Source organism: Heliangelus exortis, chromosome 26, assembly GCF_036169615.1.
Source record: "Heliangelus exortis chromosome 26, bHelExo1.hap1, whole genome shotgun sequence".
Taxonomy (NCBI): Eukaryota; Metazoa; Chordata; class Aves; order Apodiformes; family Trochilidae; genus Heliangelus; species Heliangelus exortis.
Genome location: NC_092447.1, coordinates 6,303,802 through 6,322,018, shown reverse-complemented (window position 1 = coordinate 6,322,018; position 18,217 = coordinate 6,303,802). Strand labels below are relative to the sequence as shown.

Below are 18,217 nucleotides of genomic sequence, written 5' to 3'. Positions count from 1 at the left end.
CCCCCCTGCTTCCCCCCCTCCCCCCAAGGAGCGGCCCCGGCACCTGCTGCAGCGGCGGCTCCGGACATGGTCGCGCTGCTGGCGCTGGCAGCGCTGCTGGGTGAGCCCCGGGGACACCGGGGAGGGGGATGCGGGGGGTGGGGGTAAGGGGGGATCTGTCCCGGGGAGAGCAGGCAGGGAGATGGGGAACGGCGGGGACAGCGCGGAGGATGCGCGGGGACCGGGGAGGGACCGGAGGGTAACGGGATGGGACACCGGGGAGGACACAGGGAAACCGGGGAGCACCGGGCAGGACCGAGCGGGACCCGGGGAGACCGGACTGGCACCGGGAAAGACACGAAGGGACTGGGGGGGCACCGGGTGGGACCCAGGGGGACAGAGCGGGACCCGGGGGGACGGGATTGGCACCGGGTAAGACACCCTGGGGACCGGGGGGGGCACCGGGCAGGACCCGAAGGGCACTGAGTGGGACACGAAGGGACAGAGTGGGCACCGAGGACCCAGTGGGACAGGGCCAGCACCGGGCGGGACCTGAGGGGACCGGGCAGGACACAGGGGGAACCCGGGTGGGGCGGGGGCGTACCGGGCAAGACCCGAAGAGACCGGAAAGCACCGTAGGGGGACAGCGGGCAGGACCCGGGTGTAGCGGAAGAGTCACCGGGCAAGACCCAGTGGTACTGACGGGGTGACCCGGTAGGATGCAGGAGAATGTGACGCACCGGGCAGGACCCAGAGGCATCGGGGAGGTCACAGCACCCACCGAGCCCCCCACGCCAGCAGGGAGCAGGGTGCTGGCAGTGAGGGGTTGCAATCTGCCCCCCTCCCGTCTTTGGAAAATCGGAGTGCCCTGGGAAAAAACACTTTGCTCCTTGGAGCTGCACTTTTCAGCATCCCCATGGGGGGGGATCCTTGGGTACATGGATGGATCAGAGCCGAAAATTCTTTTTTTTTTTTTTTTTTTTTTTCCCCGACAATAAAATCCTGCCTCTCCCCTCCTTTACCGGGTGCTTCAGCACCACCTTGGTTGGCTTTAGGGTGCGGGGTCTCAACCTTTCTCTTCCCAGGGGATTTCTTTTCCCTTTCACTTCCCACCCGATATTTTTTTTTCTTTCTTTCTTTTTTTTTAATTTTAATTTTTGGACACGCCACAGTTGCTCCGACGGGAAACATCCCTTGGCATTCCCAGCCAAGGAGAGGCCTTTGGGGAAAGGAAACGGCCCCAGAAACAATGGCAGTGGCGTTTCCTCCCGGCGGGACACGGGGTGGGGGTCCCAGCTCCTGCTTTTCCCTCCTTGAAGGTTTTGGGTTTTTTGTTGCTGTTTGTGAATTACCGGACGTTGGGATGAGGCTCCAGGGCCCCCTCATCCTTCAATCCCACCAGGATGCTCCCTGAGTGGGTTGATTTGCACGGGATCATGATGGATCCCCCTCAAAAAATCCTGTCCCTGTGCCAGGATGTGGTGCTGCAGACACCAAAGAGCACAAAAATGCAGAAAAAAGATTTTTTTTGCCCCCAAAAGGAATGGTTTTCCCTGAGGTTTCCTCTCAAACACCCGGATGGGTCCGTAGGGATCAGGATGGGGAAAAATAAAATGAGGGGCAACAATCCATATTCCTATCCCCATTTTTATCCTAAGTCCCACAATCCCTTGTCTCCATCCCCAGTCCTGTCCCCACCTCTGTCCCATCCTCATTCCCATCCCATCTCATCCCCCAGCTCCAACCCCAACCACATCCCAGCTCAAATCTCATCCCCACCTCCATCCCCAGTCCCATTCCATCTCGTTGCCAACCCCGCTCCCACCCTCATTCCCATCCCCAATCCCATCCTCATCCCCAATCCCGTCTCCACCCCATTCCTGTGCCCTCCACATTCCCATCCCCAATCCTATCCCATCCCCAATCCCATCTCCAATCCCATCCCATTTCCAGTTCCATCCTCAATCCCTCTCTTATCCCATCCTATCAGTTCTATCCTAACAATCCCATGCTCCTGATCCCATCTCCTCCTCAATCCCCAATCCTGTCCCACCTTCTCTACCCCATTCCCATCCCATTCCCATCCCCATTCCCCACCCATCCCATGGCCTCCTCCCTCTCCCCCAGCAGGGTTAACGCTCGCTCCTATCTGCAGCAAAGTCACGTAGTTCAATTATTATTATTATTTTATTTCTTTTTTTTTTTTCCAAATTTGGCCTCTCCAAAGGCTCCGGCACTTTCTGCCCCCACCCCCTGCCCCCAGGGTCATGAGAAAAGCCAACAGGGATTTTCCCAAGGGACAACAGCTCCAATCAGCCCCGGATATAAATAGTTGGAGTTAAGGGAAGAAAAAGGGGAAAAAGTGAAGAAAAAAAAGAAAAAATTTAAAAAGTACCACAGGAAATTTTTTTTCCAGAGGGGAAAAAAATGAAAAGGATATTTAAAGGTTTTTTTCCAGAGGGAAAATTTTTAAAGGTGGTTTGGTTTTTTTTTTCCATAGGAAAATAATTAAAGGGTGTTTTCAATGAGAAAAAAGTTATTTTTAAAAGATAAATTTAAAGGTGTTTTTTCCACAGGAAAAAACCCGAAAGCTGTTCATAAAGGTAAATTTAAAGGTGTCTGTGTTTTTTTCTCCTAGGGGAAAAATTTTAAAGGTGAATTCTAAAGTGTTTTTTTTTCCTCAGGGAAAGCACTAAGGGTTATTTAAAGTTTTTTTTTTTTCTTGAGGGAACGTTAAATTTAAAATGAAATTTAAGAAAAAATGAAGGTGTTGTTTTTTTTCTTACGATGGACTTGAAGGGAAATTTTTCACTATGGAAAAAAAAAAAAAACCAAGGGTATCTTTAGATAAATATAAAGATTTCTTTTCTTCCTCTGGAAAATTTACAGGTATTTTCAAAGGAAAAAATAAGGGGGTTTTTGTGCCTGGAGGAAAAAATGAAAGGTATTTTGTCAAGGTAAATTGAAAGGTGGGTTTTGGTTTGGTTTGTTTTTTTCCCTCACTGGGAAAAAAAAAAATTAAAGGTATTTTTAAAGGTAAATATAAAGATGGGTGAGGTTTGGGGTTTTTTTTTTTTCTCCCTACAGATAATTTGAAGGTATTTGTAACAGTAAACTTAAAGGTGATTTTTCCGCAGGGGAAAAAAAAAAAACAAACCCAAAAAACAACCTTAATGGAAATAATAATAAAAAAGAGGTGTTTTTTAAAGGTAAATTTAAAGGTTCTTTTATTTCCCTAGGGGCAAAAAAATTATCTTGAAATTTAAAGATAATTTTTAAGGGTAATTGGGGTTAGTTTGTTGTTTTTTTCCCCCTAAGGAAAATATCCTGGCAGATGGGAGGGAGCTGAGGGAATCCACCCGGACAGGTGCTTAGCTCAGGGCAGCTGGAGGAAAATCCAGGTTTTTCAGCCCAAACGAGCAGCCAGGAGGTCCGTGTCTCCGGGCCCCCCCACCCCAAAGGCCTCGGAGATTAATTTTTTGATCTGGTTAAAGCATTAAAGGATTTGGAGCGGGGAAGGTGGTTGGGGCTGGAGCCCGGCCAGAAGGTCCGGTCCCGTGCCGGCAGCATGGGGTTGGTTTTTTTTTTTTTCTTTTTTTTGTTTTGTTTTTTTTGTTTTGTTTTGGGTTTGTTTGGGTTTTTTTTTTTTTGTTTTGTTTTGTTTTGGGTTTGTTTGGTGGTTTGTGTTTTTTTGTTGTTGTTTTTTGGGTTTGGTTTGTTTTGGGTTTTTTTTGGGGGGGGTGGTATTTTGAGGCATTTGGGGTGAATTCGGCTTAAAAAATTAATATGTTTTTATATATTATTTATGTTTTTATATTATTCACTTTTTAAATATATATTAATACATTTTTAGTGACTATCTTCCAAATCTGGATCCATCCCATGGGATGGGGAGGGATTCAGGCAGGGGTGAACTTCACCATCAGTAGGGTTCAGAGTTAATGCGAGCAGGGGCAGCCTGGGGGTGACACCCTGCAGGTCCCCAGGTTTGTTTCAGCTTTTCCCTCTCTCCAGAGCTTGGATTAGTAACACAAATTATATTATTATGGTAATATATTGCTCTAATATTAATATTGTTAATTTGATTAATAGCCCCGAGATTATTAATATCATCCTAAGTGTCCTCATTATTCTTCTGCAAACGTAATTATATTCATAATTATTCTATGCCATGTTACCTCTTCGATCACAGAAATTAATAGGTAATTATTAGCCATATATTTTCCTCTCAAAACCAGTATTTTCCTCAATAACCAACATTTTCCTCTAAATTATCCCAATTTAATACAATTTAATTTATAATAAGGGAGGCGCTGAAGAAAAACCACCTGGATTCTCCATTTTCTGGGGCGACAGATGGAGGTTTAGGGGCTGTGGAGTCCTTGAATGATGCTCATGATAGTAAAAATAGCAATTATTATTATTATTATCATTATCATTATCATTATTGCTATAATTAGAATTATTAGCCTCATTGTTATAATTATTATTATAAATATAATTATTATAATCACTGACTCTTCTTATCCCATCTCCAAGCACAAAATCCACATAGATTTAGGATTATTAGAGATGTTATATTATTAATTCTCCACTTTATCACCCAAATGACCAGATATTTAATAGACACCACCCATTTTTGAACACTTTCTCTCCATTTAATCATCATTCTTGACGGGACCCCATCCAGTCCTGACCAAATTCTCTTTCTTTCCCCACCTTTTCTTTCCCGTTCCCTTCCCCAGCTCAAGGCTGTTAATAATATTAACCAGATCCCTGATTTTTTCCCCCAATCCATGGCTGCCCCCATCTCCCGGCAGCATTTTTCTGTGCCAGGATTTAAGGATTTATGCTCTTAACCCATGGGATCTATTTTTAAGCCTCTTTGTCAGCTCAGGGTCTGTTTTCTCCTGGTTTTTAAAATTTTTTTTTTCCCCACCAGAGAAGGGAAATTGGATTTTTAATTTTTTTTTAATTTTTTTTTTTTTTTTTAATTCCTGGGAAGACTTTATCAACTCGAGCAGAGTTTCCTGCCCGGAGCTGAAGGCTCCGTCCGGAAACATCACGAAGGAGAAGGGAGGGGATGATGCTAAAAATATCACACACAACCCCCCCCCCCATCTCCAACTTCATGTTTTCCTCTTCCTACCCTGGAAAAAAAATGCCATGAAGCTCTCCAAGTCCATAAATGCTCCCCAAACCCTTAAAGTCCTGGGATTTCTCTGCAAATCCCAAGGTATCCTTGCCATCTCCCGCAGCCCAACCTGCAGCATCCCTGGTGGGATGAGGGACATTTGAGGACATGGGATGGAGGTCCCAGGGGATATAATTCCAGCTTGTGAGGGCTTCATCTTCCTGCATGGAGAGCATCCTGCCCCACACCAGGGATCCTGGGGGGTCTGCCCAGGGAAGGGGGAAGAGTGGATTTGGGGTGGGATGGGATGGGATCAGATCGAGTGTTTGGGATGGGATGGTTGGGATGGGATGGAGTATTTGGGATGGAGTGATTGGGATGGGATGGTTGGGATGGAATGGGATGGGATGGAGTATTTGGGATGGGGTGATTAGGATGGGATGGTTGGGATGGGATGTTTGGGATGGAGTGATTGGGATGGGGTGATTGAGGTAGGATGGTTGGGATGGGATGAGACAGGGTATTTAGGTTGAAATGCTTGGGATTGGGTGTTTGGGGTGGGATGGAATGTCTGGAATGGAATGGGATGTTTGGGATGGGATGATTGGGATGGGATGATTGGGATGGGATGTTTGGCATGAAATGAGGCGGTTGAGATGGGATGAGATGGAGTATTTGTGTTGGGATGGGGTGTTTGGAATGGAATGGGACATTTGGGTTGGAATGCTTGAGATGGGGTATTTGGGATGGGGTCAGATATTTCAGGTGGGGTTTTCAGGATGGAGTGTTTGGGATGGGATAATTGGGATGAGTTGATTCAGGGACAGCGTCCGTGACTAAACCCAGTTTAGCTCCAGCAGCAGAAAGTAGGGATACCGGGGTAACAGGGAGGACTCATGGGGTGGATCTGAGTTCTCCCCACCCAAAATTAATGCCATGGGGTAGAGAATCTGGGTCAGCACCATGGAGGGGTGGGGGACACCCTGATACTGAGGGAAAGGGGGGGGTCCAGCTGCTGGAGAGGCCACCATCCCCTGCAAAGCTGGAATTCCAGCTGGAATCTCAGTGGGGCAAATGGGGCTGGGAGGGAAGGGCTCGTTCCACATCCTCCAGGGAGGATGGAAGAACCCTTCCTGAAGGAGAAGAAAGGTGTTCCCAGCCTCCTGGGATCATTTGGAATGAGGAGCATTACCAACAAGGGGTGAGTTCTTCTTTGGAAAACTGAGTCCCATCCTGTTTTTCCCTCTCCCTGGTGGGGGTCAGGGGTTTCCTCGGCTGCGCTGGAGGTCCACGTGGGGACCAGCTCTGTCTTCTCCGTGGAGGGGCAGCAGGCAGTGCTCCCTGCCTGGTTCACCAGCCACTCCCAGAAGAAGCCCTACGTCACCTGGCTGCTGGACAAGAAGGATGTTGGCCCTTTCCAGGTGATGGAGGAGATAGGACAGGAGGTGGCCCTGGAGGGGGGGGTGCTTGTGGTGACCTTGAGGAGGGGGTGATGTCCATGATGGGGAGGTGGCCATGGTGATTATGGTAGGGGGTTGCTCATGATGATGATATGGAGGTGCCCATGATGAGGGGGAGCTCATGGTGCCCATGATGGAGTGGTGACCTTGATAGGGATGTGACCATGATGGAGTGGAGGTCATAATAAGCTGGTACCCACCATGGGGAGGGTCCATGATGGGGAGGTGTCCATGACTGGGTGAAGATCATGGTGCTCGCCGTGGGGAGGTGCCCACCATAGGGTGGTGCAGGTGGTGGGGGAAATGCTCATGGTGTCCATGATGGGAAGGTGCCCCCGATGGGGTGAAGCCCATGGTGGCCATGGTGGAGAGGTCACCACGATGGGGGGATGCTAATGGTGACCACCACAGGGAGGTGCCCACCATGGGCATTGTGGGGGAACATTCATGGTGCCTGAGATTCAGAGCTGTCCAAAGGGGGAGAATGATTGTGGTGTCCATGATGGGGAGGTTCCCCAGTACCCATGATGGGGAGGTGCCCAGAATGGGGTGTTTGCTCCTGGTGCTTTCGACAGGGAGGTTCTTGTGGTGCCCACAGTGGGGAGATGCCCAGGGCAGGTCAGAAGGACGCCACGCCCAACTGCTGCTCCCCAAAATTTGGGATTTTGGGTTTTTTTTCCTCTCTACCAACACCATCTGGAGGTGACCAAGCAGATGTTCTCCCACCATGCAGATCCTGACTTACATGGACGGGGTGGTGAAGGTGGAGGAGACCGAGCTGAAGCCCCGCCTGGGCTTCCTCTACCCCTTCCCCACCCACAACATCTCCCTCTTCATCAACGCCACCCAGGAGCGTGACTCGGGGCAGTACCTCTGCACTGTCAACGTGGTGGACGACGTCACCAGCACAGGCAAGAACGTTGGAGTCATCAACCTCACCGTCCTGGGTAAGGTCCCCACCCCGCCCCCACACCCCTTTGTCCTCCACCATGGGTGTCCGTCTCCATGACATCACCGGGGGGCCGCAGTGCCACCAGCCCCCCCCGCCTGCCACCTGCAGGGTCACCCCACCGTGGGCGCCAATGTCACCTTGAGCTGCACCTCAGAGAAGGGGAAGCCACCACCCACCTACCAGTGGCACCGCACGGCTCCCACCACGCAGATCTTCTTCCCCCCTGCCCAAGGTGAGGTGACACCAGGGCCTCGGGGACACCATGGTGGGGAAGCTTCATGGTGGGGACCCACGATTTGTCCCCTGCAGATCAGGCCAAGGGCATCCTCAAGTTGACCAACCTCTCCATGGACATGGCGGGGCTCTACGTCTGCATGGCTGAGAACCGGGCAGGGTCGGCTGAGTGCAGCATCCTGCTGGAGGTGCACTCAAGTGAGTACGTGTCCGTGGGGAAAAGCCAGGTGGTGACCAGGTCGCCACGGGGAGGGCCCCACGAGGTGCCCCGGTGGGACTAAGGGGGTGTCTCTCCAGCAGCCAGCGCCAAAGCCGTCATTGCCGGTGCCGTGCTGGGCTCCCTGGGCGCCATTGCCACTGTTGTCTTTTTCACCCGCCGGGTGGTTGGGTACCGGCGGAAGAAACGGGACAGCCAGGAGGAGGTGGCCAATGAGATCAAGTGAGGAGCTGCCCCCCACAGCCCTTTTCCCCCAGACTACCCTCACGAGGGTCCAGAGTTAACAGGAGGCTGTGTGTGTGTCCTTCTCCACCCAACCCTCATTAGGTTTCAGAGTTAACAAAACCATCACCCCCTCTTCTGGGCCGGGAGAGCCCTGCCCAGCCTGGGGGTGGGGGTGGGGGGACGACACACATTTGGGGTTTCACCATCACCTCAACATTCTCCCACACCCCACAGGGAGGACGCCATCGCCCCCAAGACCCCCTCGTGGGCACACAGCCCCCCCGCTGACGCCATCTCCAAGACCAGCACCTTGTCCTCCCTCGCCAGCAGCGCCCGCGGGAGGCCTTACGGTGCCCACCCCCTCCCTGACACCCACCGGGGAACCCCCCAACGCCTCGGGGGGCGCCCTGGACATCCCCAAACCCTCAATGGGACCCCCCCCCGACGCCATCCCAACCCCCCCAACCTGGCACGGGCAGGTGCTGTCCCTGTCATGGTGCCAGCTCAGAGCCGGGCTGGCTCTTTAGTGTGACCCCCCCCCCAAAAAGGGGGTGCCCATAGTCCTCTCCCATTTTCTGGGGTGTGGTTTTTTCCCTTTTTTTCTTTTGTTTGTTTGGGTGTTGTTTTTTTTTTTTTTTTTTTTTGGTTGGTCGGTTCGTTTGTTGTTTTGGGGTTGTTTTTAATGTTTTTTTGGTTTGTTTCTTTTTTTTTTTTTGAAAGACGCTGTGAGCAGCTGGACTCATCGTGGGGTTGTTTAATGGATGGGGGCAGGGGGAGCCCAGGAGGGAATGTTTTGGGGAGGGGGCTCCCGGGGTGGGGTGCCAGGGCTCCCTGTAAATAGAGCACCCCAAAAGTGCCCAGCCCCACCCAGGGTGGGAGGGGGCTCATTTATATATATATATATCAGTCAAAATGGGGGATTTGTCATAAAAGACCATTAAAAGGGAGGGGAATGCAGGGGTGGGGGGCTCAGGGGGTGCAAGGGGGGGAAGTGAGGTTGGGGAGAGACTTTTTTTAGGTTTTTTTCTGATTAAAAGGTGGCTGTGCTGCCTGGTGCTGTGTTTTGGGGTGAGTTTGTGGGGATTTGGGTTATGGGAGGGGGAGAGATTGAGGGGAGGGGATGTGGCCTTACCACCCTCTGGGTGATGTCACAGGGGGTGGGTGAGGGGAAATCAGCACCGGACTGGGGCCCCTGGGTGAGGTCACAGCGTGGGTGCGTTGTCACCCCATTGCTGTGATGTCACACGGGTGTGATGTCATGAGTGAGTGAGTGGCATCACGGCAGCTGACTCGTGCCCCTGTGACGTCACACTGGCTGTCACATGGCTGTCAGTGAGGGCAGGTGTGGTGTCACAGCCACCAACTCACCACCAGCAGAGGTGACACTGTCCTGCGTGACATCACACTCACGAGCAGGGCTAGCGGTGACGTCACATGCCCTTGTGTGACGTCACGCCGGTCATCCTACATCCGCTGGTGACATCACCCCACCCAGCTCCAGCCACACCCACCCGCGTGACATCACATCAGCTGGTGCCTGCGCCCCGTGGTGACGTCACGCACGCCCGTCCCGCGTCACGCCAGTGGCAGCGCCCAGGCAGGGATGACATCACATCACCCACCCCGTGCCCCTCCCACCCTCCCGCACCGCCGTGACCTCACCGCTCAGCCAGGTGACGTCAGAAGGCACCGAGGCCAGGCGGGACCCCGGGGGGGTTTATTGGGAGGAGGCAGGGGCAGGGCCCGGGGAGGGGGCTGGGGGTACATGCGGGGGCCAAGCGGGTGCAGGGGGGGCAGCGGAGGGTCCGGGAACCTGGGCAACCTGAAAGGAGAAGAAAGGCAGAGGTCAGTCCTGCCTGCTCCCTGCACCCAGCATCCTGCACCCAGCACCCTGCTCCGTGCACCCCTCACTCCTGCTCCCTGCCTGCACCCCACACCCTCGCCATGCCCTCTCCCCTCCCTGCCTACCCCTCACCCCTGCACCCTCTCTGTACCCCCCTCTCTCCTGCTCCCTGCCTCCCACTCCCACGCTCACCACCCTCACCCCCCACAGCAGCTCCGCAGCTGCTGCCCCTGGGTTCCATCCCACTGCATCTCCCCTGGAGCCACAGTTCAGCCCCCCCACTATCCCCAGTTCAGCTCCAGTTCATCCCCCCCCACATCTTTGTTAAATCCTCACTGCAGCCCCACTTCATTTCCAGTGTATCCCCAGTTCCTTCCCACTTTATCCCCAATTCATCCTTACTGCACCCCTACTGCATCCCCAGTTCCTTCCCTCTGCATCCCCAGTTCATCCCCACTACACCCCCAGTTCATCCCCCCTGTATCCCCAGCTCATCTCCAGTTTATCCCCACTGCAGGCCCTGTTCATCCTCACTGTATCTTCACTAAATCTCCACTGAATCCCCAGTTCCTTCCCACTAAAGCCCCAGTTCATCTCCACTACATGCCCGGTTTCTTCCCACTCTATCCCCATTCATCCCCCATTTGCCCCCACTGCAGCCCCAGTTCATCCCCGCTGTATCCCCACTGCATCCCCAGTTCCTTCCTACTGCATCCCCAGTTCCTTCCCATGGCATCCCCAGTTCCTTCCCACTGCATCCCCAGTTCCTTCCCACTGTATCCCCAGTTCCTTCCCACTGCATCCCCAGTTCCTTCCCATGGCATCCCCAGTTCCTTCCCAGTGTATCCCCAGTTCATCCCCCCCTGTATCCCCATTAAATCCCCACTGCATCCCCGCTCCATCCCAGTTCCAGCAGCTCCATCCCACCCCAATCCCACATTCCCGCTCTCCAGCGTGTTCCTCACTCCCACCTCTGGCACATCCCACCCCCCCCGGCCCCAGCCCCGTGGGCGCGTGTTAAATTTACCTTTTTCCTGCCGGGAGAGGGTGACACAGGATTTTATAAATAGCCTCGCCCGGGCGCCGCGTTGCTACGGAGAAATCCCAACCCTGGGCCTTTGCTTTCCCGCCCCATAGGCGCCAAAACTGGGGCAAACAACCCCAGAACTGACCCAATTGCGGGGTGGGATGAGTGGGATCCAGGGCTGCGTTCACCTCGCTGCCCCAGTGACTCAAAAATTGGGGAAAAGGATGGAATTTTGGGGTGGGGTGAGGGGGATTTGGGGCCTGTTCAGGCTGGCCTTCACCTTCCCGCCCCGACAACACCAAAATTTGGGCAAACAACCCCAAAACAATCCGATCTGGGGCTGGGCGAGCAGGACTTGGAGCCTGCCCAGGTCTGCCTTCGTCTTCCCACCCCAACGACATCAAAATTGAGGCAAACAACTGAAAAACGATCCAAGTTTTGGGTGTGACAAGCCTGGGTTCAGGGCCTGCCATGCTCTGCCTTCACCTTCCTACCCCAGCGACTCCAAAATCTGGGCAAATGACCCCAAACCGACCCAACTTTGGGGTGGGATGAGGAAGATCAGGGACCTGCCTTCACCTTCCCACCTCGGTGACCCCAAAACTGGGGCAAATGACCCAAACCCCACCGACTTCAGGTGGGACGGGGGGGATCCAGGGCCTGCCTAGGCCCCGCCTTCAACTTCTCTCCAGAACGACGCCAAAACTGGGGGCAAACGACCCAATTTTGGGGCTTGGGTTCCTACCTAGTCACCATTGCGGAGGTCACCACCGCGGGGGCTGTTGGCGCACTCGGCCTCCTTGGTTTTCCGCTCCATCTCCCCCCCTTTGATCTTCTTGCGGGTCATATGGCCGCGGAAACTCGCCTGGATCTTGGCGGCCGCCGCGTTGGCATCGGGATCGTCCAAGGGGATGTCCAGGATGTCCTCGTCCAGCTTTGTGCAGGCCCCTTCCTGATGGAAGCAACGGGGGGGATGTGGACGTGGTGCCCCAAGGAGGGACCACGTGGGGAACCCCCTCAAGATGGCTAAAAAAATGGTTTGCTAAAAAATGAAGGTTCTCTTCTGGAAATGAGGGGTCTTTGCTTCAAGGTCAGGGGGTTTGGCTAAAATGTAGGTGTCCTTGTTGAAAAGGGAGGTTTATTTTTGCTAAAAAGTAGGTTTCTTTGCTAAAAAATTAGAATTATTTGCTAAGGAGTAAAGTTCTGTGTGGAAAATGGCATTTCTTTGCAAGAAATGAAAGCTCTTCGCTAAAAAATGTAGATCCTTCGCTTAAACATTAGAGTTCTGTGATAAACATGAAGGTCTTTTGCTTAAAATCAGATTTCTTTGCTAAAAAGTAGGGGGGTTGCTAAGAAATCAAGGTCCTCTGCTAAAAATTAGGGTCCTTGGATAATAATTGGAGGTTTTCACAGGAAAAGTGGATCCTTTGCTAAAAAGCAGGGGGCGGGTGATAAAAAATTAAGGTTCTCTGCTAAAAATGAGGGTTCTTTGGTATAAAAACTTGGCTTCTTGGCTAAGAAATGAAGGTTTTAGCCTTCATTTGGCTAACAATGAGGGTCCTCTGCTTAAAATTAGGGGAGTTTTGCTAAAACTGAGAGCTCTTCGCTAAAAATGTGAGAAAAAAAAAAAAAAGATGCAGTTTCTTTGCTAAAAATCAGGCTGCTTCACTGAAAATGAGGGTTCTTTGCTAAAAATTCAAATTTTCCATAAAAAATGAGGGCCCTCTGATAAAAGTCAGGGTCCTTTGCTAAAAAAAATATCATTTCCTGGCTACCAAAATAAAAAAAAAAAAAAGGTTTATGTATTAAAAAATTAGATTTCTTTCCTAAAAAAAAAGGTTTATTTAAAATCAGATTTCTTTCTTAAAAATGAGAGTTCTTTGCTAAAAATGGAAGCTTTTCACCAAAGAAAGAAAGTGCTTTGGTAAAAATGAGGTTCCATTGCTCAAAATGTGGGTTATTTGCTAAAATTCAGTGTCTTTTGCTAAAAATTCTAAGTTTTTCACTAAAACCGAGGGCTTTTTGCTAAGAAATCTGGTGTCTTTGCTAAAAATTTCAGGTTTTTTGCTAAAAATGTGAGTTCCTAGCTAAAACGAGGGTCTCTTGCAGGCATCTTGGGGGGTTTTCAGCCCAAACTGCAGATTTAGGATCATCCCTCAATCCCACCTTGTCCTGGGAGGCTGCAGCCCACCCTGGGTCTGAGCATTCCTGGGGGGCTGGGGGTGGGCACTGGGTGCCCCTGTGCCTCAGTTTCCCCTTTCCTGCTGCATCCTCCTGCATCCCTGCCAGAGCTCTGGAGAGCAGAGGTGGGTGCTGTGTGTTGGCTGCAGTGCCCTGGGGTTTTTAGGGGATTTCAAGGAGTTTTGTTTCTTGGTTTTGAATTTTTTTTTTATTATTTTTTTTATTTATTTTTTTAGGGGGGGGAATGATTATTCAGAAGCTGCGGATTTGGGAGAGATTGGGGGTGGGGTGTGGGATGCTCCTGTGGAGCGTGTGGCAGCTCCACAAAGTTGCTCTGGGTGCTTTTCCAGGGTGAAAGAGGAGGAAAAGAGGGACACAGGGTTAAGTGATGTGTCCAGGGTAGAAATGAGACAGCCAGGGCTGGAAATCCTACAGCCAGGGCTGGAAATCCTATAGCCAGGGGAGAAACCCTATAGCCAGGGCTGGAAATCCTGTAGCCATGGCTAGAAATCTTATTGCCAGGGTGGAAATCCTACAGCCAGGGGAGAAATCCTATAGCCAGGGCTGGAAATCCTATATCCATGGGAAAAATCCTATAGCCAGGGCTGGAAATCCTGTAGCCACGGCTAGAAATCTTATTGCCAGTGTGGAAATCCTACAGCCAGGGGGAGGAAATAATTTATCCCAGGGAGAAACCCTATATATGAGGGGCTCAAACCTATATCCAGGGGAGACATCTGATATCCAGGGTGAAGGAAATCCTATATCCAGGGGAGAAATCCTATATCCAGGGGAGAAATTCAATATCCAAGGGGTCAAATCTATAGGCAGGAGAGAAATCCTAGATCTGGGGGGTGTGGGGAACCTATATCCAGGGTAGAAAGTCGATATGTGGGAGGAGGGTGACCTATATCCAGAGGAGAAATCCTATATCCAGAGGAGAAATCCTATATCCAGAGGAGAAAACCTGTATTTAGGGGGGGGTATATCCTAAATCCAGGGGAGAAATTCCATCTGGAGGGGATGAAACCCCTGCATCCAGGGAAGAAATCCTATATCCAAAGGGGAGAATCAATATCCAGGGGGAGAAATCCTATAAAAGGGGAGAGGGGGGGCAGGGGGGAGTGGAAATCCTATAGGTAGGGGGGGAAATCCTGTATCCAGGGGGGATAAATCCTATGTCCAGAGTGGACTTTGCCTCTGGGATGGGAGATGGAGGATTCTCTGTGCTGCTGCCTGAGCAGGAGGAGTGGGAAGGGGAAAAAAAGGGGAAAAAAGCCGGGAGGGGGGGGAGAGGAAAAAAAAAAAAGACGGAGAGAAAGGGGAAAATAAATAAATAAATAAATAAATAAATAAATAAATAAATAAATAAATAAATAAAAAGGAGGGGGAAGAAATAAATGGGGAAAAAGGGGGGGAAAAGAAGAAATATGGAAAAAAAGGGGATGGCTTCCTGCTGGCAGCGGGGCAGCAAGGGGTGCTCAGGATTGGGTGCAGGGGGGGTGGGGCAGCCCCCTGCTCCCCCCTCTCAATTCATCCCTGTACCTGTAACCCCCCGAAATGCTGCCTGGAAAATAACTCCGGGGAGGGTGCAGGAGGAGCAGACCCCCCCTCTCTGCCCGATGGGTTTGGGGACCGGGGGGGGACATTCCCGAGCGGGACACGGCCAGGTTCTGAAACGGGAGGGGGGGGGGTTGGGGTGGGAAAATACCCCCTGGGGGGCTAGGGGGGGGAAAACAGAGTTGGCTACAAACCCCCCACACACCCCACACCCTCAACCTCGGCCCCCCAAACCCCCAAATATAAAAACATAATGAAACACACAGACCCAAAATATTAAATTATAAAAAGTGGGGGGGGACACACGCACAAAAAAATAAAATTAAAAAAAAAAAGGACGGGGAGGGGAGGACACCTACATTGCAGCAGTCCATGGCGGAGGGCGGGTGGGCGATGGGCGAGGGGCGAGGGGCTTCGCTTGCCAGCGGCTTCTCCCGGCGCGGGTGGCAAGTTGAGAGCGGAGCCGCTTGCCTACGTAAGGCGCTTTCCTGCCGGGCAGCCTATCAGCCCCTGGCCCTGCCTGGATTTCAAGGAGGTTTTGGGGGGGTGGTGGAATTGGGAGGTTGGTTTTTCTTTTTTTTTATTCCCTCTTCTTTTTTTTTTTCCCTTTCTCTTTTTTTTTTTTTTTTTTTCCCCTTTCTCTTTTTTTTTTTTTTTAACCTTCCTCCAATTTTCTTGGGCTGCTTGAAGGAGCCGGGGGCTCTGCGCGGAGTTGAGAGAACGTTGCTCAGGGTCATGCCCAAATTTGCTGCAATGATTATTAATTTTTCTTTTTTTTTTTTTTTTTTTTTTTTTTTGAGGGGGGTGAAGCCACAAAAAACAGGAACATTGGGTTATATATATATTTTTTTTTTGGGGGGGGGGGGTTGAGGAGGGTTGCTGGTCCCCCCCTTGGGTTTGTTTCCACGGGGACCAAAACCTTCCCGACCTATTTTAGGGCTCGTTCCTGAAGGATGGTGAGGAGGAGGAGGATGGTGAGGATGAGGGGGATGAGGAAGGCAAGGAGGAAGATGAGGATGGTGAGGAAGGCTGAGCATGCCCTGCTGACTCCCACCCAAGCGTGGGCTCCACGGGGAAGAGGGGGGACCCCTCTTGGGGTCTGGGCTGGTCCCTTCCCTGCCCGCAGGAGCATCCAGCCCGCCCTCCTCCCCCAGATTTGGGGAGTTTCCCACCAAACCTACAAATCCCTCTGTTTTCCAATCCCTTCACGCACCCTTTTTCCACCCTGGGACCAGGAGGTGAGGCCCCGGGCAGGAGGGGGGGCCCCCAGGGTGGTTTTTGGGGGGTGCAGCCTCATCCCTCCCAGCGCTTTGCAGCCTCTGCTCCGGGTTTGGGGTTGCTTAGCAACTGCACAAGTCGCCGGTGGGCTCAGCGCTGCTGCCGGCTCCAATCACCCCCAAATGCTGTGTGGCCCCCCCGAGATGGGCATCACCCACCCCCCAGATACCCCCCTTGGCTGGTCTGGTCACAGTGGTCTGCTGGGGGTCTGGTGTCCCTCTGTCCCATCGTCACTGTCACCCTCAGCATCCCTGTCCCGAGGACATCACCACCCCTGGCACTGGTGCCACCAGCCCTGTCACCATCCCCATCATCATCCTTATCCCTGTCCCCATCCACGTTTCATACCCCTTGGCATCCCCTTCCCTGTCCCCATCCTCATTCCCCGTGTCCCCATTCCCAGACTCAACCCCATCACCTTTGTCCCCATCCTTATCCCTGTCACCATCTCTGTCCCTGTTCTTGTCCCTATTCCCATCCCCATCCTTGTCCTGTCCCTTTCTCTATCCCGGTCCCCATCCCATCCCTGTCCCCATCCCCACCCCAGGCACAAGGAGGCTGCAGACCACCCCTTGCTATATCCCACAAAACCCCACTCCAACTTCCACCCAAAACCTCATCCACTTCACCAGGATTTTGAGCTGGGAAAACCATCCCTTTTACATTTTTTTTTTTTTTTTTTTTTTTAGGATCTCCAGATCCAACCCCCACCCCAGCAAAGGGAGATGGGAAGTTTTGGGGAGCACCAAACATAAAGAGTGTTTGGGAATGAAGCATCCATCAAAAACAGCCTCAAAATCCCAGGATGATCACCCCAGGACTAATAAATCCCCAACAAATCCACCCCAGCACCCCCATCCCTAAAAATTTTCTCTGGCCACAGCCCCCCAGTCCTGGCAGAGGCGCCAAGCGCCGGCATCTCCCGCAGGATGTGGCTGCGGAGGAGGGAAGTGAAATGCCAGAACATTTCTAATCATTAACGGAGGGTTTTGAGCCCATTCCAGGCTTGGTGGTTTTTTTTCCCTTCATCCCAGAAAAAAAAAACCAAAACCAAAAGAACCCAACAAACCCAGTTCCAGGGATGAAACATGGAACGTTTTGTGGGGGGAAAAAAAAAAATAAACCAAAACAAATTGGTTTGTTTTTTTTTCCAAAATCCCAACAAAGCAATCAGGATTTTGGAAAAGGGGTTGGGTTGGAAGGAGCAACCCCCTGTCATGGCTTGAGATGGTGGCCCTGAGGTGTTAAAAAACCTTCTTAATTAAAAAAATAAATAAAAATAAAAATAAAAAGGGACATTTGATGCTGAGAGGGGAGCGGTGCAGGCTGGAGAGGTAGGATCCAGCTGCTGGTGCTGAGAAGGGTCATGGTGGAGCTGGTTGGCATCACTCTTTTTCTCCTCCATCCATCCTTCTTGTTTTCCCTAGGAGAGTCAGGAAAAAAACAGGATGAGGGAACCCAGGGATGAAAAAAAATAAAGAGCAGGATTTGCCACCAACCCCATCACTCCTGACTTCTTTCTGATTGGAAAATAAGAATTTGAGAGGTTGGGATGGGATGGAAGGGGATAAAAACACCTCAAAATGCCAGAGCCTTGGAATTTAAGGGGGGAAAAAGAGGAGCAATGTCACATCCCTCCTTCACGAGGGGACAGTGTTATATTCCTGTTGTCCTCCTGGGATCCCGGTGCTTAAATCCAGAGCCTGAAAATATCACCTGGAGCTGAGCCCAGCTTGAGGAACCTCCTGGGAATGTGGCTAATGAGGGCGGGGACCTCATTAAGGATTCTCATTAAAAAAAGTGCCACGGGGAGGGGTTTTTTCTTCATTTTTTGGAGTTGTGGCACCTCGTTTTGGAGTCAAAAGGGGAATTTGGGGTTGGCTCTCCAAGGAGGTGTCCCCTTTTCCAGAGGGATCTCCTCCTGATCCAGCCCAGCAGGGATTTCGTGGAAGGAACCGTGGTGTTGGTGTGGGTGGTCACCTTGGGTTTGGGTTCAGATAAGCTCATTTTGGGGTCACTTACTGCACCCGGAGATCTGGTGCTGTCTCCTGGCTCTTTGTCCTGCTCCGCAGCCTCCTTCACCTCATCCGCCTCCTTGTCTGCCTTCTCCTTCTCCTGCTTCTCCAG

The 18,217-nt window shown here is 51.7% G+C and overlaps 2 protein-coding genes across 4 annotated transcripts; one reads left to right on the top strand and one right to left on the bottom strand.

Annotated features, from left to right (window-relative positions):
* Window positions 1-8,939, top strand: LOC139807779 (endothelial cell-selective adhesion molecule-like). Of its 2 annotated transcripts, none has more exons than XM_071769171.1 (7): window positions 1-100; window positions 6,377-6,534; window positions 7,307-7,520; window positions 7,602-7,757; window positions 7,835-7,957; window positions 8,060-8,198; window positions 8,436-8,939. In XM_071769171.1, the coding sequence occupies exons 1-7, from the start codon at window positions 67-69 to the stop codon at window positions 8,731-8,733; spliced, it is 1,122 nt and encodes a 373-aa protein (XP_071625272.1). In that variant the 5' UTR covers window positions 1-66; the 3' UTR covers window positions 8,734-8,939. The 2 variants fall into 2 exon arrangements, with proteins under 2 accessions (XP_071625272.1, XP_071625271.1); XM_071769170.1 differs by having other exon boundaries at window positions 8,057-8,198.
* Window positions 8,940-9,875: 936 nt separating this feature from the next.
* Window positions 9,876-15,339, bottom strand: NRGN (neurogranin). 2 transcript variants are annotated; one of them, XM_071769174.1, is made up of 3 exons: window positions 15,172-15,339; window positions 11,817-12,023; window positions 9,876-10,023 (listed from the first exon to the last, which is right to left on the bottom strand). In XM_071769174.1, the coding sequence occupies exons 1-2, from the start codon at window positions 15,184-15,186 to the stop codon at window positions 11,817-11,819; spliced, it is 222 nt and encodes a 73-aa protein (XP_071625275.1). In that variant the 5' UTR covers window positions 15,187-15,339; the 3' UTR covers window positions 9,876-10,023. The 2 variants fall into 2 exon arrangements, with proteins under 2 accessions (XP_071625275.1, XP_071625276.1); XM_071769175.1 differs by lacking the exon at window positions 9,876-10,023 and adding an exon at window positions 11,027-11,135 and having other exon boundaries at window positions 15,172-15,336.
* Between the last annotated feature and the right edge of the window lie 2,878 nt (window positions 15,340-18,217).

What these genes read in the sequence shown, in the direction of transcription:
- LOC139807779 (XM_071769170.1), top strand. Translation starts at nt 67, where the DNA reads ATGGTCGCGCTGCTGGCGCTGGCAGCGCTGCTGG. An exon ending in AGGATGTTGGCCCTTTCCAG is followed by an intron (nt 6,535 to 7,306) that starts GTGATGGAGGAG and finishes CCCACCATGCAG; the next exon opens with ATCCTGACTTACATGGACGG. An exon ending in CATCAACCTCACCGTCCTGG is followed by an intron (nt 7,521 to 7,601) that starts GTAAGGTCCCCA and finishes GGGGGGCCGCAG; the next exon opens with TGCCACCAGCCCCCCCCGCC.